Genomic DNA, 17359 nt, shown 5'->3' on the forward strand with positions numbered 1-17359 from the left:
CATTACTTTGCGATTCCAAGAAACACTGCTATTTATAAAAATTTAGGTTTTTGTGAGTTTTTTAATTTTTTTTACTTAAATTGATTTTTCTTTTAAATGATCTTTACAGCCCCGTTTGGGCCAGGTGCTGCTAGTCTACAGCCCCCCTGAGTTGCCTTTCCCTGCTGGGGGGCGGAGGGAGAGGGCTGCCCATGGGGGCGCTGAGGGGCCACACGGGGTTCTGTGCCTCCCGGCCATGTTGCTGGGTAGGGGTCTGCTCCTGGTGGCGCTTCAGCTTCGCCTGCCCCTCTTGCCACTCCTTCCTGATCCCTAGGCCCCAGCCCAGTGGTTGGTCCTGGCACAGCCCAGGCCAAAGCAATGGGGACCCTTCCGCGGTGTACCTGGAGCAGAGGCCTTTGTTGGGAAGAGGCGGTGTCTGGTGTCTTCCAGGAAACCCGATGGAGCCCGTGGTGACCCCTGGAGACCCTGTTCCCAGCGCTGGGGATCCAGACGCAGCCTGACTCGGGCTGTCATGGATATGCTGGTGGAAGTCTGTGTCGTCATTCTAAATCATGAAAAAGCCCATAGGAGAGATAAGTGACTCGGGACTCAATATATTCAGATGAGTCTGTTGCTTCACATTTTGCCCTTGCCACTGTTTTTTGATGAAGACATCAAAAACGCTTTAAGGATTCAGAGAAAAAAAACCCTTTCCTAAAGAAAAGAGTAAGATTTTCCGAAGAAAAGCTTACAGGCGCTCTATTAGATGAAAAAACATGCTCTGTGGGCCGAGAACAAGTAAATAAGGTTTTATCATGCATGCTGAGAGGTTTGCGTTGATAGAGATAATTTAAAAAGAAAATTGGGTAAAATGAACAAAGACAACCTGAATGTTTAAAAGTATTGAACGAACAGCAGCAGTCTAAAGAAGCAGAAGTCCTCAGGCTAAGAACAGAGATGGAAACAGTGCAGGTGATAAGGAATTTAAATCCACCTTCATCAAACTGGGAGGTGGAAAAGCTAAGTTGTGACCTGAAGATCCATGGCTTGGAACAAGAACTAGAACCGATGAAAAAAGAATGTAACTCTCTCAGAATAGAGCCTCAAAAAGCCAAACAAACACATCCATCTCAGGAAGACAATCTGCAGAGCAGAGCTCTCCAAAGACTAAGTATTTTAAGTGATGATACCCAAAATGTATACTGGGAGCTGAAGGGACAAATATCTAATTTGCATCTGGTGACTCAAGTACAGATTGAACTGAAAACTCCAACTGCAATCAAGAAAGCCTGTGCCCCTTAGGATTCCCGTAAGACCTTCGCAAAGACAGCACAAAACTGCACTTGACAAATTTCACTGCAACAAACAAAAGACACCCCCCTCTCTCACCAAACGGCAAACTCTTTGTCATACCACAGCTTCCCCTTTACCAGGAGATGGAAAGGTTTTATCAGAGAAAGCAGTTTCCCATCATGCACAGATAATGAGAGACCCATTCTTCATGACTGCACAAACTTTCAGGAGCATTACTCACATGGCAGAAATACCCTGGAAGATAATTCCCAAGCCCTCCTAAATCAAGTGAGACAGCATTTGGGGAGACTAAAAATGAAACGTTGCCTTTACCCATCCTGCCACCACCGCATCACTTGGATCAACATAATCAAAACTGCCTTTATAAGAATGAATTCTGAAGAGATCTGTGACTTGGTGATGAAGTTGCTGCACCTCCCCCAAGGGCAATCTTGAGAAATTCTTTAATAAACTGAAAGCGGGATTTGATTAAACTTTTGCCAAGTTCCTCAATGTACACTTTGCACATACTGTAACGTATTATGTAGTTGATTTGCACACCAGCCTGAAAAAGCCCTCACCCCCGCAACCAAGACTGGCCAGCACCCCAAGTGGGGACCCCCACACTGATCCAGGACACCCTTCAGGGCAAACCACTGGCCCCCACCCGTGCACCAGGCCTCTATCCTATATAGTAAAAGGGTAATATGCCTCCCAGCACCGGATCAGCGGAGCTGAGAGGCCTCCCGGCACCGGGATCACATGACAGGGGGCAGCACCCAAACACCCTGAATCGGCCCTGCTCTGTGGGTGATAGAGGGTGGCGCCCCAACACCCATCGCCCCCCCACGGGCCCTGCTCTGTGTGTGGACGGGGTAGAGCATAACCTCCCCATCAGCCCTGCCCTGAGTGTGACAGTGGGTGGCACCCCAACCCCCTGATCGGCCCTGCTCTGTGGGTGAAAGAGGGAGGAGCCCCAACCCCTGATCCGCCCTGCCCTCACGTACCAGGGTCGCAGGTTTGCTCCCCGCCCCCAGTAGGGTTGCATGAGGGAGGCAACCATTAGATATTTCTATCTCTCATGGATGTTTCTCTTTCTCTCTCCCTCTCCTCCCTCCCTCCCACTCTCTCTGAAAAGCAATGGAAAAAGTATCCTCAGGTGAGGATAAACAACAGTAACAAAAATCAATATATAATCCTATAATTGTAATAACCTTGTTTTCTTTCTAAAAATTAGAGCTAAATTTGGAAACAAACGATTATAATTATAGTCTACTTAATAATGAAATGTGTGGGAATACTTCCAATTATATTAAAAGTGTCCTGATCTAGAGTGTTCTTAATAAACTTTTTCTTAAAAAAGGTATCTTTTCACTCAATGCCTGAAACAGGGTTTAAAATAGTATACTGAGCATTAAACACTGTGGTGATCATTATCATGTGATACCCAATGCCAAATTTCAGGTGTGAAGACAAATTTGATGACTAACATGTTCCCCAGTATTTTTGGAGGCTGTTTCTATTAACACTTATGACAATAGCATGATAGACAGGCCTTATTAAATGAATAATGTGGCAACATTACTAGACAGACTTTGTAAAATAAATAGGTCGATACTAGATAAAGACCAAGGCCTTTATTGAATCAATTTTATGTCACCATTAATAAAATAGGTATTATGTGAATCACACTTTTACACAACTTGAATTAAGAAACTACCCATGGAACATTATTATCTGTTCCCACAAAAGCTCCTTTCCTAAATATTTACTTCTGTGATGTTTATGCTTATTTCTAGGTGAGGACTGTGTCCAGACTGTGGAAGGAGCTTGAAGTTCCAACATTAATAAGGAGAACACATCTGCCATTTTATTCCTATTGTGTCATTTTCAACAATATAAAAAGGTGGAAAAAGTATACACATTAAAACAATGTATCAGCAACATTCAATTCAAAGGATTTGTCATTAGACGGATTTTTCTCAGAACTGGTAGTTCCCAAACTCTCTCCCATAGGAATCTGTTTCCCCTGGACACCTGCAGGATTGCAGAGCTTCAGAGTCTCCATCCCCCCTTAGTAAGGCAGCTCGATTTGTCTGTATTATATAAAACATTTCACGCAAATTCTAAAAATAAAAGTTCTAGTCTAACTGATTTGTTTATTTAATTTTTTATCAAGCATATATATGTCATATTTCATGAAAAGTTCCATAGATTTCTGCTTTCATACAAAAAGCATAGTGAAGGTAAACATGAACAAACTGGAAGAAACCAAGATGGCGGCATAGGTAAACACCAGAAATTGCTGCCTCGCACAACCACTTCAAAATTATTTTGATGATGTCTGACAAAAATGGACATCATCCAGAACCACAGGAAGGCTGGCTGAGTGGAAATTCTACAACTAGAAGGAAAGAGAAAAGCACACTGAGACTCAGAGGAGGTGCGGAAGTAAAGTGCAGAGGTACGGAGGCGCAAATGAAAAGGGCTGGCAACTGAGGACGCGGCGCACATGGAAAGGGCTGGCAATTGAGGTCACAGTTGTCTTTTTCAATTGGGAGGGAGTCTCAAGTTCCCGACTGCTCTGAACTCCAGTTCTGGGAGAGTTTCTGGGGACCCGGATTCATACAGAAAGAAACTGGACTGTCTGGCATCGGTCGGAACTCGAGGGCGGCTTTCTCTCGGAGGTGCTTGCAGCGATTACCCGGGACACTGAGATGCGGGGCCTCTTAGGGTAGGACTGAGGAGCAGCCATAGCTGCTTGCTCTGCCCTGTTGATCTCCTGAGACCCTGCCCCACCCAAGCTGTTTGCAGAGGATTTTGCATATGAAAGGCCTTGCCCTTTGCAATCTGAAAATTACCTAACAAAATGCAACTGGGTCAGAGAGACCCAGAACTTCCAAAAGAAGGCCCAAAGCCCCACAGCAGCTTGCATTGCTTCACAGCTGGGCCTCATCTGGGCACCTCCAAATCCCAAACAAAGAAGAGGAATCTGCAGATCTCTCCATAGCTCCTGCTGGGTAGCCTCTGGCAGAGGCTAAATTAGCACCTCCCTAGAGATTCAAGAGCCAGTGTACCCATTGGTCAGATTGGGACCATCCAGATTACAACTCCTCAGATCCATAAGGGACACACTCAGGGGGCAGACTCAGTGAGCACCAAAGCCCCACTGATGCAAGTCCTTCCCCAGAAGGGTGTCTCCAGCACAGAAGCTCTCCCACTGCAGACACAGCTGATTCTCACAGCCAACTGGCCTGGAGGTCAATTCCTCCCAGTGATACCTACAACAATCAAGGCTTAACTACAACAAGACTGTGCACAAAGCCCACAAAGGTGTGCACCAAGAGTGTCCACCTCAGGTAACTGGGGAGGCTGAGCCACTGGGCCCTATAGGACACCTAGCACAGAAAGCCACTCTATCAGCACAGGGAAGCAGCCAAAATGCAGATACAAAGAAACAGGTCACAAATGACAGAAATGGAGGAAAGCAAACTACTGGACATAGAGTTCAAAACCACACTTATAAGGTTTTTCACGAATTTTCTAGAAACTGCCGATAAATTTAGTGAGACCCTCAAGAAATCTAGAGAGACCCTCGAGGTTATGAAATAGGACCAATTAGAAATAAGCATGTACTGACTGAAATAAAGAATATTAGACAGAGTTCCAACAGCAGACTAGAGGATTGCAAGAATCAAGTCAAAGATTAGAAATACGAAGAAGCAAAAAACACTCAACCGGAAAAGAAAAAGAAAAAAGAATCCAAAAATATGAAGATAGTGTAAGGAGCCTCTGGGACAACTTCAAGCATACCAACATCTGAATTATAGGGGTGCCAGAAGAGAGAGAGAGCAAGATATTGAAAACCTATTTGAAGAAATAATGACAGAAAACTTCCCCTACCTGGTCAAAGAAATAGACTTACAAGTCCACGAAGCACAGAGAACCCCAAACAAAAGGAATCAAAGAGGACCACACCAGGGCACATCATAATTAAAATGCCAAGAGCAAAAGACAGAGATATAATCTTAAAAGCAGCAAGAGAAAAACAGTCAGTTACCTACAAGGGACTACCCATATGACTGTCAGCTGATTTCTCAACAGAAACTTTGCAGGCCAGAAGAGAGTGGCAAGAAATATTCAAAGTGATGAATAGCAAGAACCTTCAACCAAGATTACTTTACCCAGCAAAGCTATCATTCAGAATTGAAAGTCAGACAAAGAGCTTCACAGACAAAAAAAAGCTAAAGGAGTTCATCACCACGTAACCAGTATTAAATGAAATGCTTAAAGGTATCCTTTAAGAAGAGGAAGAAGAAGAAAAAGGTAAAGATACAAATTATGAACAACAAATACACATTTATTAACAAGTGAATCTAAAATTCTAGTGAATAAATAATCTGATGAACAGAATAAACTGGTGAATATAATAGAATCAGGGACATAGAAAGGGAGTGGACTGACAATTCTTGGGGGGAAGGGTGTGGGGTTTGCTGGAAGAGACTGGACAAAAATTGTCCACCTATGGATGTGGACAGTGGTGTGGGTAAGGGCAGAGAGTGGGGTTGGAACTGGCTGGAGGAGAGCTATGGGCGGAAAAAAGAGGAACAACTGTAATAATCTGAACAATAAAGATTTAATTAAAAAAATATATTGTAATAATTATGTATGGTGCCATTGGGTTATAAAAGGCCCGTGGCCATAATGCTGGAACGCCAGAACAACCAACTAACCCATCACCAGAAGGTGCATGGAGCACCTCTCAGTCCCTCCCCCCAGCCCGCCAGCCGTTTGGCACAGAGTCGGGGTCTGAGGCCTGTGCGGCGGAGGCAGCAAGCTACTCTCACATGGCGGGCCTGGGGTCCTGCCGGCATGGAGGGTCTGGGTTTTGTGTGATTTTGCTTGCTGGGCCTCTAGTTATGCAAAGTGTCTCCTTGGGAGTTCAACTGAAGACTGGGCATTTGATCACTTGCTATGATGTGTGCTGACCACCAGGGGGTGGTGAGGAATGAAGGGAGGCCCAGGCTGGCAGCCCCCTGATAGGCCCTCATCGCTGGCCAGGCCTCGGGACCCGATCTGTGCACCAATTTCATGCACTGGGCCTCTAGTGTATTGATAATAACAAAGTTCACAATCAAGAAAGTAAATATACCAAGTACCAGAATGTGTTGGAGTACCATAACCCTTTGTGTTTAAGTTTTTATCTTAGCTATTTCTATTTAGGGGACTTCTGACAAGCAATTATACTAATAAATAGTAATATGCTAATTAGACCGGAGACCTTCTGAAGACCTTCTGACAAAGCCAGAGGCTTGGCTAGCCTGCAAACCACCCCCAAACGGCCCTCAGCCCCTCACCCAGGCTGGTCATGCTCCCCCAGTGGGGACCCTCACCCCAATGAGGGCATGGCCAGCCTGCAAATGGCTTCAGTCCCTCACCCAGGCTGGCCATACCCTCCAGTGAAGTCCCCCACCCTGATGGGGGCATGGCTGGCCTGCAAACCACCCCAGCCACTCACCCAGGCTGGCCACGCCCCCCAAGGTGACCCACATCCTGATTTGAGACCCCCTTCAGGGCAGACCAACCAGCCCTCACTCATGCACCAGGCCTCATTCTACATTAATAAGAGGGTAATATGCTAATTAGACCGGGAGACCTTCTGGATGTCTGTCCGGACAGAGTCATAGTGGCGGGGCCAAGACAAAGGTGGTTAGGGGCAATCAGGCCAAAAGGGGAGGGCAGTTGGGGTTATCAGGCTGGTGGGGAGGGGCAGCTGAGGTCGAGCAGGCCAGCAGACAGAGTGGTTAGGGGCTATCAGTCAGGCAGGCAGGTGAGCAGTTAGGAGTCAGCGGTTCCAGACTGCGAGAGGGTTATCTGACTGCCGGTTTAGGCCCGATCCCTGTGGGAAATCCCCACAGGGATCGTGCCTAAACTGGCAGTCGGACATCCCCCAAAGGGTTCCCAGATTGGAGAGGGTGCAGGCTGGGCTGAGGGATAATCCCTCCTCCTCTGTGCACCAATTTCGTGCACTGTGCCACTCGTTTAATAATAATATCGCTGTTTAAATTTTAGAGCTTCAAGACACTCAGGTTAAAGACTAGTAGTAGACCTCCCCAGATAACTACATGGAAATATTAAGCGGGGAAAATAAAGGCAGGTAAAAGCAAACAAAGGGGGAGAGATGAAACTGTCTTAGAGGGACATTTGAAAGGTAAGTTTATTTACTAACATCACTTTCCAAAGTTAAACGACCTAGTTGGCTTTCCCGCCCTACTAATCTATGAACCTGGCCCAATAGTAACTATGTGTAAAGTTTAGAGGCTAATTAATGAATTAAATTTATTTTCTCTGATTCTGCATTTGACTTACTCAGTTAGCTGATTTTCCAGTAACTTTCTGCCTTCCAATTCTTCTTGGCAGAGTCGCACATATTTCTCCAATTCTCTTTCGATATCATCTTGAGAAGTTTGCACTTTAGAGATTTCTGATTCCAGCTCTTTATTTCTGAGTTCCAAGTGACTTGTTGAAGCCTGATCATTTATCATCTGCTCTGACATTTCTTGAGATGCTCTTTGTCTCTACAGCAAATAAAAAGGATACATTCTTAAAGTAATTATAAGCTGAACACTTATATATGTTTTCTTTAGTTTTGAGTCATCAACTCAGAGATCAGCTTTAAGTGTGAAAAAAGCTGAAATTTAAAATAGTTATCATCAATGTCCACTGAATTAAATCTGAGTTATAAAGTTAATCATTCTTCTATTAGTACTCATGTAATCTGATAATTCAAAGAATAATAGAATCAGTGTAAGATATTAAAAGTTAAAAAATATAACTTAATTCAAGAGTATGGTACAATTTTAAAATCATTTTTTTTACCTTTTCTTCCTAATAGTCTTATTTTACATCAACTGATCTTAAAACTAAAATGAAGGATCATTTGGAAAGATCAATTTAGTGATAATGTTGGAAACTAAAATAGTGAAAAGGAAAAACAAATGCCACCTTCCTTCCAGAAATCTACAAAATAAATTGCTATTAAAGGGAGCAAAGGAAAGGCAAAAATACTGTATTTATCCAAAAGGTAATTTGCAGTGAAATGAATTACAGCACAATAAATCAAAAAATTAACCTGTAAAAGTGAATTGACTTTTTCTACTTTGTCTTCTACATCCCGTCTTGCTCTTTCTTCAACCTTCTTTTTATAGTCTTCTAATTCACAGATTTCTACCATATTCGTTTCTATATTTCTGAGGTTTACTGCTTCTTGTTTCGCCTTCTTTACTCTATCCTTCAGTTCTTCACGTCGCTTTAGAAGTGCTTCCATCGATAACTCCTGTTGAGGTGTCTTTTCCTCATCCAGACGTATGCATTTTGAAGATGACGGTTGCAGTTTTGCTATAAGCTCATCATTCTGCATGAATAAAAGAATATAGTTTGGTTATGAAGGTGTGGACACCAGTATGAAATTTTGAAATGAATTCAGTGGCAATAAAATGTTACCTATACTCTGGTATGGTCTTAGAATGTGAAACCTTCAATTACTCAGAATCAAGACCAAAGTTAAAACAACCAGGAGTCACAAAAATGTATTTACTGGTGTCATCTTTGCCACACAACATCTCTTCTGTCCTTGATTTTATACTTTTTTTTTCTATGACTGTTTCATGTCTTTCCTTCACAAAATGACTATGCATTGCTCCTGAATAGAAAGTCTCATATCTCTTCCCCCATCTTAACACTTCATAATCTTACACAAAAGTTTTAGGGATATGGTATTCAAATATTCAGGACTGAGTCAACAAATGCCTCACAAAATAAGACTTTCGAAATGAGACTAATTAATTAATCTTATAAATATAGACTCTAAAATGTCATATATCTTTTATTGAACTATGAACGTTTGATGCTAATTTGAGTTGCATTCCAAAAAGAAATTAATCCCTGCATTACTGAGAAATTATATCTCTCACTGTAAAAGTTTATCGAGATGAGACCTACATTTTTTAGAATTAAAAAAAAAAAATGGGGATGGGGGCTTAATCCAATAGTGCTATCTTGAAATTCTTTGTTACTTCCCATAAAATAAGAGAACATATTAAGCAAAAACAACATCATCAACAAAAACAAACTTGCTGGAATGTCAGTGATCATGACTTGGGAAGAACTACTTTCCTTCAAATCCAATGATTATTTGGTAAGACAAGGTGAGGGATGTTGAGCTTTTGAAGCACGTCTCCAGATTCTCTGGCACTTGTCCATGAAATAGGTGCTGGCCTCAGTGCTACCTGGGTTCTGGTGAATAGGAGATGGTGACTGCTGTGTGACTGCTATGTCTGGGTGCCATCGGACTCTCTCCCCAGGGAAGCTCACCCTGGGAACCCAGCCACCATGTTGTGAAGAAGGAAGCAGCCCAAGCCACATGGTCATCCTCACACAGGTGTCCAGCTGAGACTGCCCCAGCGAGCGTCCCAGCCAAAAGCCCGCTGCAGCTGAGAAACCCGTGAATGAACAAGCCTTTTGATGTTTCCACTTCCCAGCTTCAAGTCATCCCAGCTGATGGCAAGTGGAAAAGCAATGAGCTGGCCTCACTGCCGATTTGTGAACAAGTAAATGCTGCTTTAAGACACGAGGTTTGGAGGTGGTTACTAAGCAGCAATAAGTAACCGGCACAGATACTGACATTAAAAATAGAGTGCTGACACTAAAAAAGGAACACACACATGGGAGCACCTCTGAACAGGAGGCAGGTGGAACCCGACATAATGTAGAGAAGCGTGAGAATGAAAACCAAAAGGGCCTCCAAGGAAGGGTGAGTGGAGGCCTGATGGCCCCTGAGGAGGCTGACAGCAAGGGCTTCTGGGCAAGTGAACACAATGGCACTGAAAGGAAGATGACAGGGATTCTCGCTAGGAAGCAGCTGAAAGTGAAATCGATGAGAAACATAAGCTAAAAATAGACAAATAAATATAAAAGGACCCCATTTACCGGTTTAAAATGAATAAATATCTCGATTTCCTGTTTATACCTTCTCCCACGTGTCCAATTGTCAAATAATCCTAACATAAAGAAATGGCTTCTGGGCTAACATCAAATCCAGGGTGTCCAGAAAACATGTTCGAAGGATGATGCCAAGACTTATAAAACCCTTAAGACCGCAGAAACATTTACGTGGTGCTTCAAAGGATTTTCAGAATGTAAGAATTTTAACGGCACTGTCCTACAACACCTCCAGGGAGCCCAGGTGAAGAGCTGATCTGAAAACAAGTGGTGAGGTGGCTTTTCTAATGCCATGAACCCCAATAAAATTAACTGGACAGACACTCAAAGTTCCTAAGAGAATGCTAGCTTGGCCCCCTGAAGGGAGACCGAGACAGTACACAATCAAAAGAGCCTGTGGGCCTCAGATGTTCCACAGGGAGGAAGCAGGCTGTAAAAAGAGCTGCAAGCACAGGCCATTTCTTATGAAAAGGACAGAGCAAGTCTCAGAGGGAACAGCCAAGGGCCACAGAGAAGCACTCCAAGGTCAGGACTAAGCTTTCCTTTCCTCAGTGAGGAGATAGAGAGGATTATGAAATCATTTTAAATCTCAGTGGCAAAACAACTGCAATGCCTTTTGGTACCATTTAAATACAATTTCTCTAGCTTACTTCAAGCTTGCTTGTAGGTTATACCACAGTGTTTCTCCATAGGAAACAAATTGGCTTTAAACTTTTGAGATTTCAGCCCTAGCTGGTTTGGGTCAGTGGATAGAGCAGCAGCCTGCAGACTGAAGGGTCATGGGTTCCATTCAGGTCAAGGGCACATTACTGGGTTGCGGGCTCAATCCCCAGTAGGCGGCATTTAGGAGACAGCCGATCAATGATTCTCATCATTGATCTCTCTCTCTCTCTCTCCCCTTCCCCTCTGAAATAAATAAATAAATAAATAAATAAATAAATATATGTGTGTATATATATATATGTGTGTGTGTATATATGTATATACATATATATATATGTATATACATATATATATATATTTAAAAATAAAATAAAATTTGAGACTTCAAGTCAGGCATTTCTAAAGAGGAAAGGCGACAGTCCAGATTTTAATCTTAATCTTCTCCTCCCTAGGCAGTGACACCTACCAGCGTCTATGAATTATGAGTTAAACACAATGAAGGAAATGGGTAAGTCAGCAGATTCTGTTACTAGGATTTCATGGAAATGGAAGTGAAGTGGGAGGCACTGAGTTAGAGGCTGAAGGTTTGAATGCAGAAAAAAAAGGAATGGGTGTTATCTTTGTAAGCCTACTTTCCCATCATGTCACAGAGTCAGCAAAACATAAGCTGGCCATAAGCTTTATCAAGAAACAAGAAATCTCCATAAAAGTAGAGGTAAAAACATTCCACTACACTGACTTTTTTTTTATTACATAAAGCAGCTAGTACTATACAAGATAACTGGGAAAGATACTCTTAAAATTTGAATTGGTACTGGCATAAGGACAGACTTATTCATCATTGAATTTGAAGGGAGAATCCAAACCTTAACCCAATTTCGGGCCAACTGCTTTTTGACAAGGGTACCAAACAAATAAATCAGATATGAATAGTCTTTTTAGCAAATTGTCCTGGGACAGCTGGATATCCACATGCAAATGAATAAAATTTGACCTCTATCTCAGACCATACATAATAGTTAACTTAAAATGTAAATGCTAAAAGTATAAAAGACTTAGAAGAAAACGTAGGTGTATATCTTCATGACTGGCTTTGGCACCGTTTAAATACAATGTCGCCTCTGCCTTTCTTCAAGTTTAGATGTGAAACAAAAAGAGATTAACTGACTTCATCAAAATCAAAATTGTCTGTGCTTTGAAAGGCACTATCAGGAAACTGAAAGGGTGAGCTACTGAATGGAAGAAATATTTGAAAATCCTTTATCTAATAAGGGATTTGTATGTAGGACATTTAAAGAACTCTTACAATTCAATAATACAAAAACAATCCAATTAAAAATGGGCAAAGGAATTGAATAGTTTTTCAAAGAATATATACATGTCAAAAGATGGTGAACATCACTAGTCATTAGAAAATTGCAAATCAAAACCAATAATAAGATGCCACTTCACACCCACTAGGATGGCCACAATAAAAAAGAAAAAGTAATGACAAATGTTGGCAAGAATATGGAGAAATTGGAACCCTCATACACCATCAATTAAATGCAAATGGTGCCGCCACTGTGGAAAACAATCAGGCAGTTTCTCAAAAGGTTGAAGATCTGATCAAGCAATTCCATTTATAATTATATTCCCAAGAGAATGAAAACAATATGTTCACATAAAAAGTTGGACATGGAGAGAAACTAAGATGGCGGCATAGATAAACACTGGGAAATTGCTGCCTCCCACAACAACTTCAAAAATACAACAAAAAGACAAAACGCACATCATCCAGAACTACAGGAAGGCTTGCTGAGTGGAAATTCTACAACTAGAAGGAAAGAGAAAAACACACTGAGAGCCAGAGGAGGTGTGGAAGTAAAGTGCAGAGGTACGGAGGCTCGTACGCTCGGAAAGGGACTGGCACCTGAGGACGCGGCTGTCTTTTTGAATCCAGAGGGAGTCACAAGCTCCCGACTGCTCTGAACTCTGGTTCCCAGAAGTCTCTGGGGACCCAGGACTCATACAGGGAGAAACTGGACTCTCTGGCAGCAGGCAGAACTCTGAACTTGATAGCGGCTTTCCCTCAGAGGTGCTTGCAGCAATTATCGGGACACTGAGATGCGCGGCCCCTTAGGGAAGGGCTGAGGACCAGCCATAGCTTCTTGCTCCGCCCCTTGATTCCCTGAGACCCTGCCCCACCCAGGATGCGGCAGAGGCTTTTTCATATGAATGCCCTGGCCCTTTGCAACCTGAAAATTACCTAACAAACTGCAGCTGGGCCAGACAGACCCAGAACTTCCAAGAAAAGGCCCAAGGCTCCAGGGCAGCTTGTATTGCTTCACAGCTGGGCCTCATCTGGGCACCTCCAAACCCCAAAAAAGGAAGGGGAATCTGCAGTTCTCTTCATAGCTGCTGCTGTGTAACCTCAGGCAGAGACTAAATTAGCACCTCCTTAGATCCAAGAGCCAGTGTGCCCAGTGGTCAGAGGGGGACCAGCCAGATGACAACTCCTCAGATCCATAAGGGACACACTCAGGGCGCAGACTCAGTGAGTACCAAAGCCCCACTGAAGCAAGTCTTTTCCCAGAAGAGTGTCTCCAGCACAGAAGTTCTCTCACTGCAGACACAGCTGATTCTCACTGCCAACTGGCCTGGAGGTCAATTCCTCCCAGTGATCCTAAAACAATCAAGGCATAACTACAATAAGACTGTGAAAAAAGCCCACAAGGGGGTACACCAAGAGTGTCCACCTCAGGTAACTGGGGAGGCTGAGCCACTGGGCCCTACAGGACACTTAGCACACAAAACCACTGTACCAACACAGGGTAGCATAAAAAATGTGAAGACAAAGAAACAGGTCACAAATGACAGAAACGGAGGAAAGCAAATGACTGGATATAGAGTTCAAGGCCATGTTTATAAGGTTTTTCAAGAATTTTATGGAAACCGCCGATAAATTTAGTGAGACCCTGGAGGATATGAAAAAAGACCAACTAGAAATTAAGCATACACTGACTGAAATAAAGAATAATATACAGAGATCCAACAGCAGACAAGAGGATCCTAAGAATCAAGTCAAAGATTTGAAATACGAAGAAACAAAAAATACCCAACTGAAAAAGAAAAAAGAAAAAAGATTCCAAAAACATGAAGATAGTGTAAGGAGCCTCTGGGACAACTTCAAGTGTACCAACATCAGAATTATAGGGCTACGAGAAGAAGAGAGAGGGCAAGATATTGAAAACCTATTTGAAGAAATAATGACAGAAAACTTCCCCTACCTGGTCAAAGAAATAGACTTACAAGTCTAGGAAGTGCAGAGAACCCCAAACAAAAGGAACCCAAAGAGGACCACACCAAGACACATCATAATTAAAATGCCAAGAGCAAAAGACAAAGAGGGAATCTTAAAAGCAGCAAGAGAAAGATAGTCAGTTACCTACAAGGGAGTACCCATACGACTGTCAGCTGATTTCTCCACAGAAACCAAGCAAACCAGAAGAGAGTGGCAAGAAATATTCAAAGTGATGAATGCCAAGAACCTACAACCAAGATTACTTTATCCAGCAAAGCTATCATTCAGAATAGAAGGTCAGATAAAGAGCTTCACAGATAAGAAAAAGCTAAAGGAGTTCATTACCACCAAACCAGCATTATATGAAATGATGAAAGGTATTCTTTAAGAAGAGAAAGAAGAAAAAGGAACTCTTACCATTTGCGACAGCATGGATGGAACTGGAGAGCCGATAAATACCACATGATCTCACTCATTTGTGGAATATAATGAACAACATAAACTGATGAACAAGGCCTGATCCAGAGACGGAGAGGCATTGATTGGACTGTCGGGCCTTGGGGGGAAGGTAGGGGAGGGTGGGGGTAAGGGGGAAAATCATCCAAAAGACTTATATGCAAGCATATAGGCCTAACCAATGGACATGGACAACAGGGGGGTGAGGGCATGAGCGGGGGGAGGGGGGAGTAGAGGGTAGCGTGGGGATAAGGACACATATGTAATATCTTAATCAATAAAAAATATATTTAAAAAAACGTGCAGCGTAAATAAACTGAAAATACGTTTAAAAAAAAAAGTTGGACATGAATGTTCATAGCAGAATTAGTAACACCACCAAAAAGTGGAAGTAACCCAAAGGTTCATCAAATGATGAATAGATTTTAAGAAATGTGGTCGCTTCATGCAATGAAACGCTATTCAGCAATAAACAGGCATGAAGTACTGGTGATACGTGCGACAAAAGAGATGTGCCTTGAAAACATTACGCTACATAAAAAAGGCAGTCACAAAGGAGCACCTACTGTGTGATTCCACTGATATATAATGTGCAGAACAGACAAATCTAGAGAGACTGAGAGGACAGTAGTGTTCCTGAGGGCCAGGAAGAGGGGGGAAGTGGAAGCTGGCACAGGATGGTTGGTAAAGGGCACAAGGCTACTTCTTAGGGGGATGAAAATTTCCCCAAACTGACTGTGATGATGACTGTGTAACTCTTTGAATACAGAAAAAGGCACTGAACTGCACACTTTATTTATTTTTTAAATATATTTTATTAATTTTTTGCAGAGAGGAAGGGAGAGGGATAGAGAGTTAGAAACATCGATGAGAGAGAAACATCGATCAGCTGCCTCCTGCACACACCCTACAAGGTACATGCCCTTGACCGGAATCGAACCTGGGACTCCTCAGTCCGCAGGCCGACGCTCTATCCACTGAGCAAAACCAGTCAGGGCTGAACTGTACACTTTAAATGAGTGAACTGCATGGTATGTTCATTATGACTCAGTAAAGCTGCCACCAAAAATTTTTTGGACTTGGTGCTGGTGCCAGGGTTCAAGACATAGAGCAGTGGATCTCAACCTTCTGGCCCTTTAAATACAGTTCCTCATGTTGTGACCCAACCATAAAATTATTTTCGTTGCTACTTCATAACTGTAATGTTGCTACTGTTATGAATCGTAATGTAAATATCTGATATGCAGAATGGTCTCAGGCGAACCCTGTGAAAGGGTCGTTCAACTGCCAAAGGGGTTGAGAACCGCTGACATAGAGAGTTAACAGTAGGCCCTTTTTATAGAAAAGTGATAAAGAAAAGGCTGATACCAAGTCTATAAAATTAACAGAAAAACCTATATTTCACTACTTAAAGCATTGAATGATATCTATTTCCCCAAATTAGGTGAATTTTAGGTCACAAAACTGATTTAAAATTACCTTCTGTTTTGGCTTTTCAGACTGAATTTCCATGTCAGCTGGACTTGGTTTTGAATCTCCAGGGAAACTAAGGTCTTCATGATCACATTCATTTAATTTCTTTTTTATAACTTTTAAATGTTCCTTAATTCTGAAGAAATACACAAAATGAGTATGTCAAATTCTTTAAGAATAAATATTTAATTATTATTTTAAACAGATATTATGTTTATAAAATCATATAAAATAAGCAAATCTATAAATTATGATGCTCTCATTTGTTCTAATCTAATATTGTCTGAAAGCATACTAGCTAAATTATAATGTTCTGTAAATAAACTGAAAAAAGTCATGACATATGTGATATGGATATATAGTTAATATTGTAACTACATAGAGTCCTTATAAACAAGTTATTAATATTTATTTGACTATGTTAATATAAAACATTAATCTATTATTAAATATCAACTAGAAACCAGAAATCAGTATCCAAAGTGAAAAAGAAAACCATAATTACATGTGAATGTTTTGAAAAGACACAAAAATACCTTTTGGTACCTACTGACAATAGTCTACAAGGAGGAAGAAAATTACCAACATCGAGGAGATCATTCAAAACAGAAGGAGAAGCAGGAAAGAAGAATCTTTGAAGTCTGAGTGGAAGGGGAAACCAGAAAGAGGCAGGGATTTAGAAGAAAGGAAATCAGAGAGATAATGTGTAATAGTCTCTTCAAGACGGTTTTAAGAAGAGATCTTTGCTAGCACAATGTTAAGAAAGTGAAAGGGTTATAATATAGAGAAAGACAGTAAAGTGAGAGGAAACACACTGAGAGAATCAAGGAGCAAACTTAAGAATTCAGCCAATAAGCAGAAAGGAAGCCAGGTGGGGGCTCCCCAGACATGGGAAAGATGCCATTGTGTTTCTATGAGTGATAAACACAGGATTACCCAGCTTCTTCTTTAAATCATACAAACATTTTGTATATGTGATATCTTTTATAACTAAAAAAAGAGAAAGAAACATAAGCCAAATCAAGATAATTACTGGCATCGTTAAACAGTGACACAGATAGGTTTAGTTATTAAATTACTAGAGGTATGGTGCACGAATTCGCGCACAGGTGGCATCACTCGGCCTGGCCAGTGATTGGGGCTGATTTTGGCCATCTTGCCCAGTCCCAATTGGGGCCGATAGGAGCTGGCCAAGGGGAGGGACTGTGGGAG

At 42.0% G+C, this 17359-nt stretch overlaps 1 protein-coding gene and 1 pseudogene across 1 annotated transcript; one reads left to right on the forward strand and one right to left on the reverse strand.

Moving 5' to 3' along the window:
* Positions 1-511: 511 nt before the first annotated feature.
* On the forward strand, positions 512-1673 carry LOC118666964 (annotated as a pseudogene).
* Positions 1674-7605: 5932 nt separating this feature from the next.
* Positions 7606-16785, reverse strand: LOC118658181 (ankyrin repeat domain-containing protein 26-like). Its single transcript, XM_036313357.1, has 4 exons — positions 16730-16785; positions 16154-16283; positions 8405-8686; positions 7606-7850 (listed from the first exon to the last, which is right to left on the reverse strand). The coding sequence occupies exons 2-4, from the start codon at positions 16184-16186 to the stop codon at positions 7638-7640; spliced, it is 528 nt and encodes a 175-aa protein (XP_036169250.1). The 5' UTR covers positions 16187-16283; positions 16730-16785; the 3' UTR covers positions 7606-7637.
* Positions 16786-17359: the final 574 nt, after the last annotated feature.

This window comes from Myotis myotis, unplaced genomic scaffold (genome assembly GCF_014108235.1).
Source record: "Myotis myotis isolate mMyoMyo1 unplaced genomic scaffold, mMyoMyo1.p scaffold_m19_p_1, whole genome shotgun sequence".
Lineage (NCBI taxonomy): Eukaryota > Metazoa > Chordata > Mammalia > Chiroptera > Vespertilionidae > Myotis > Myotis myotis.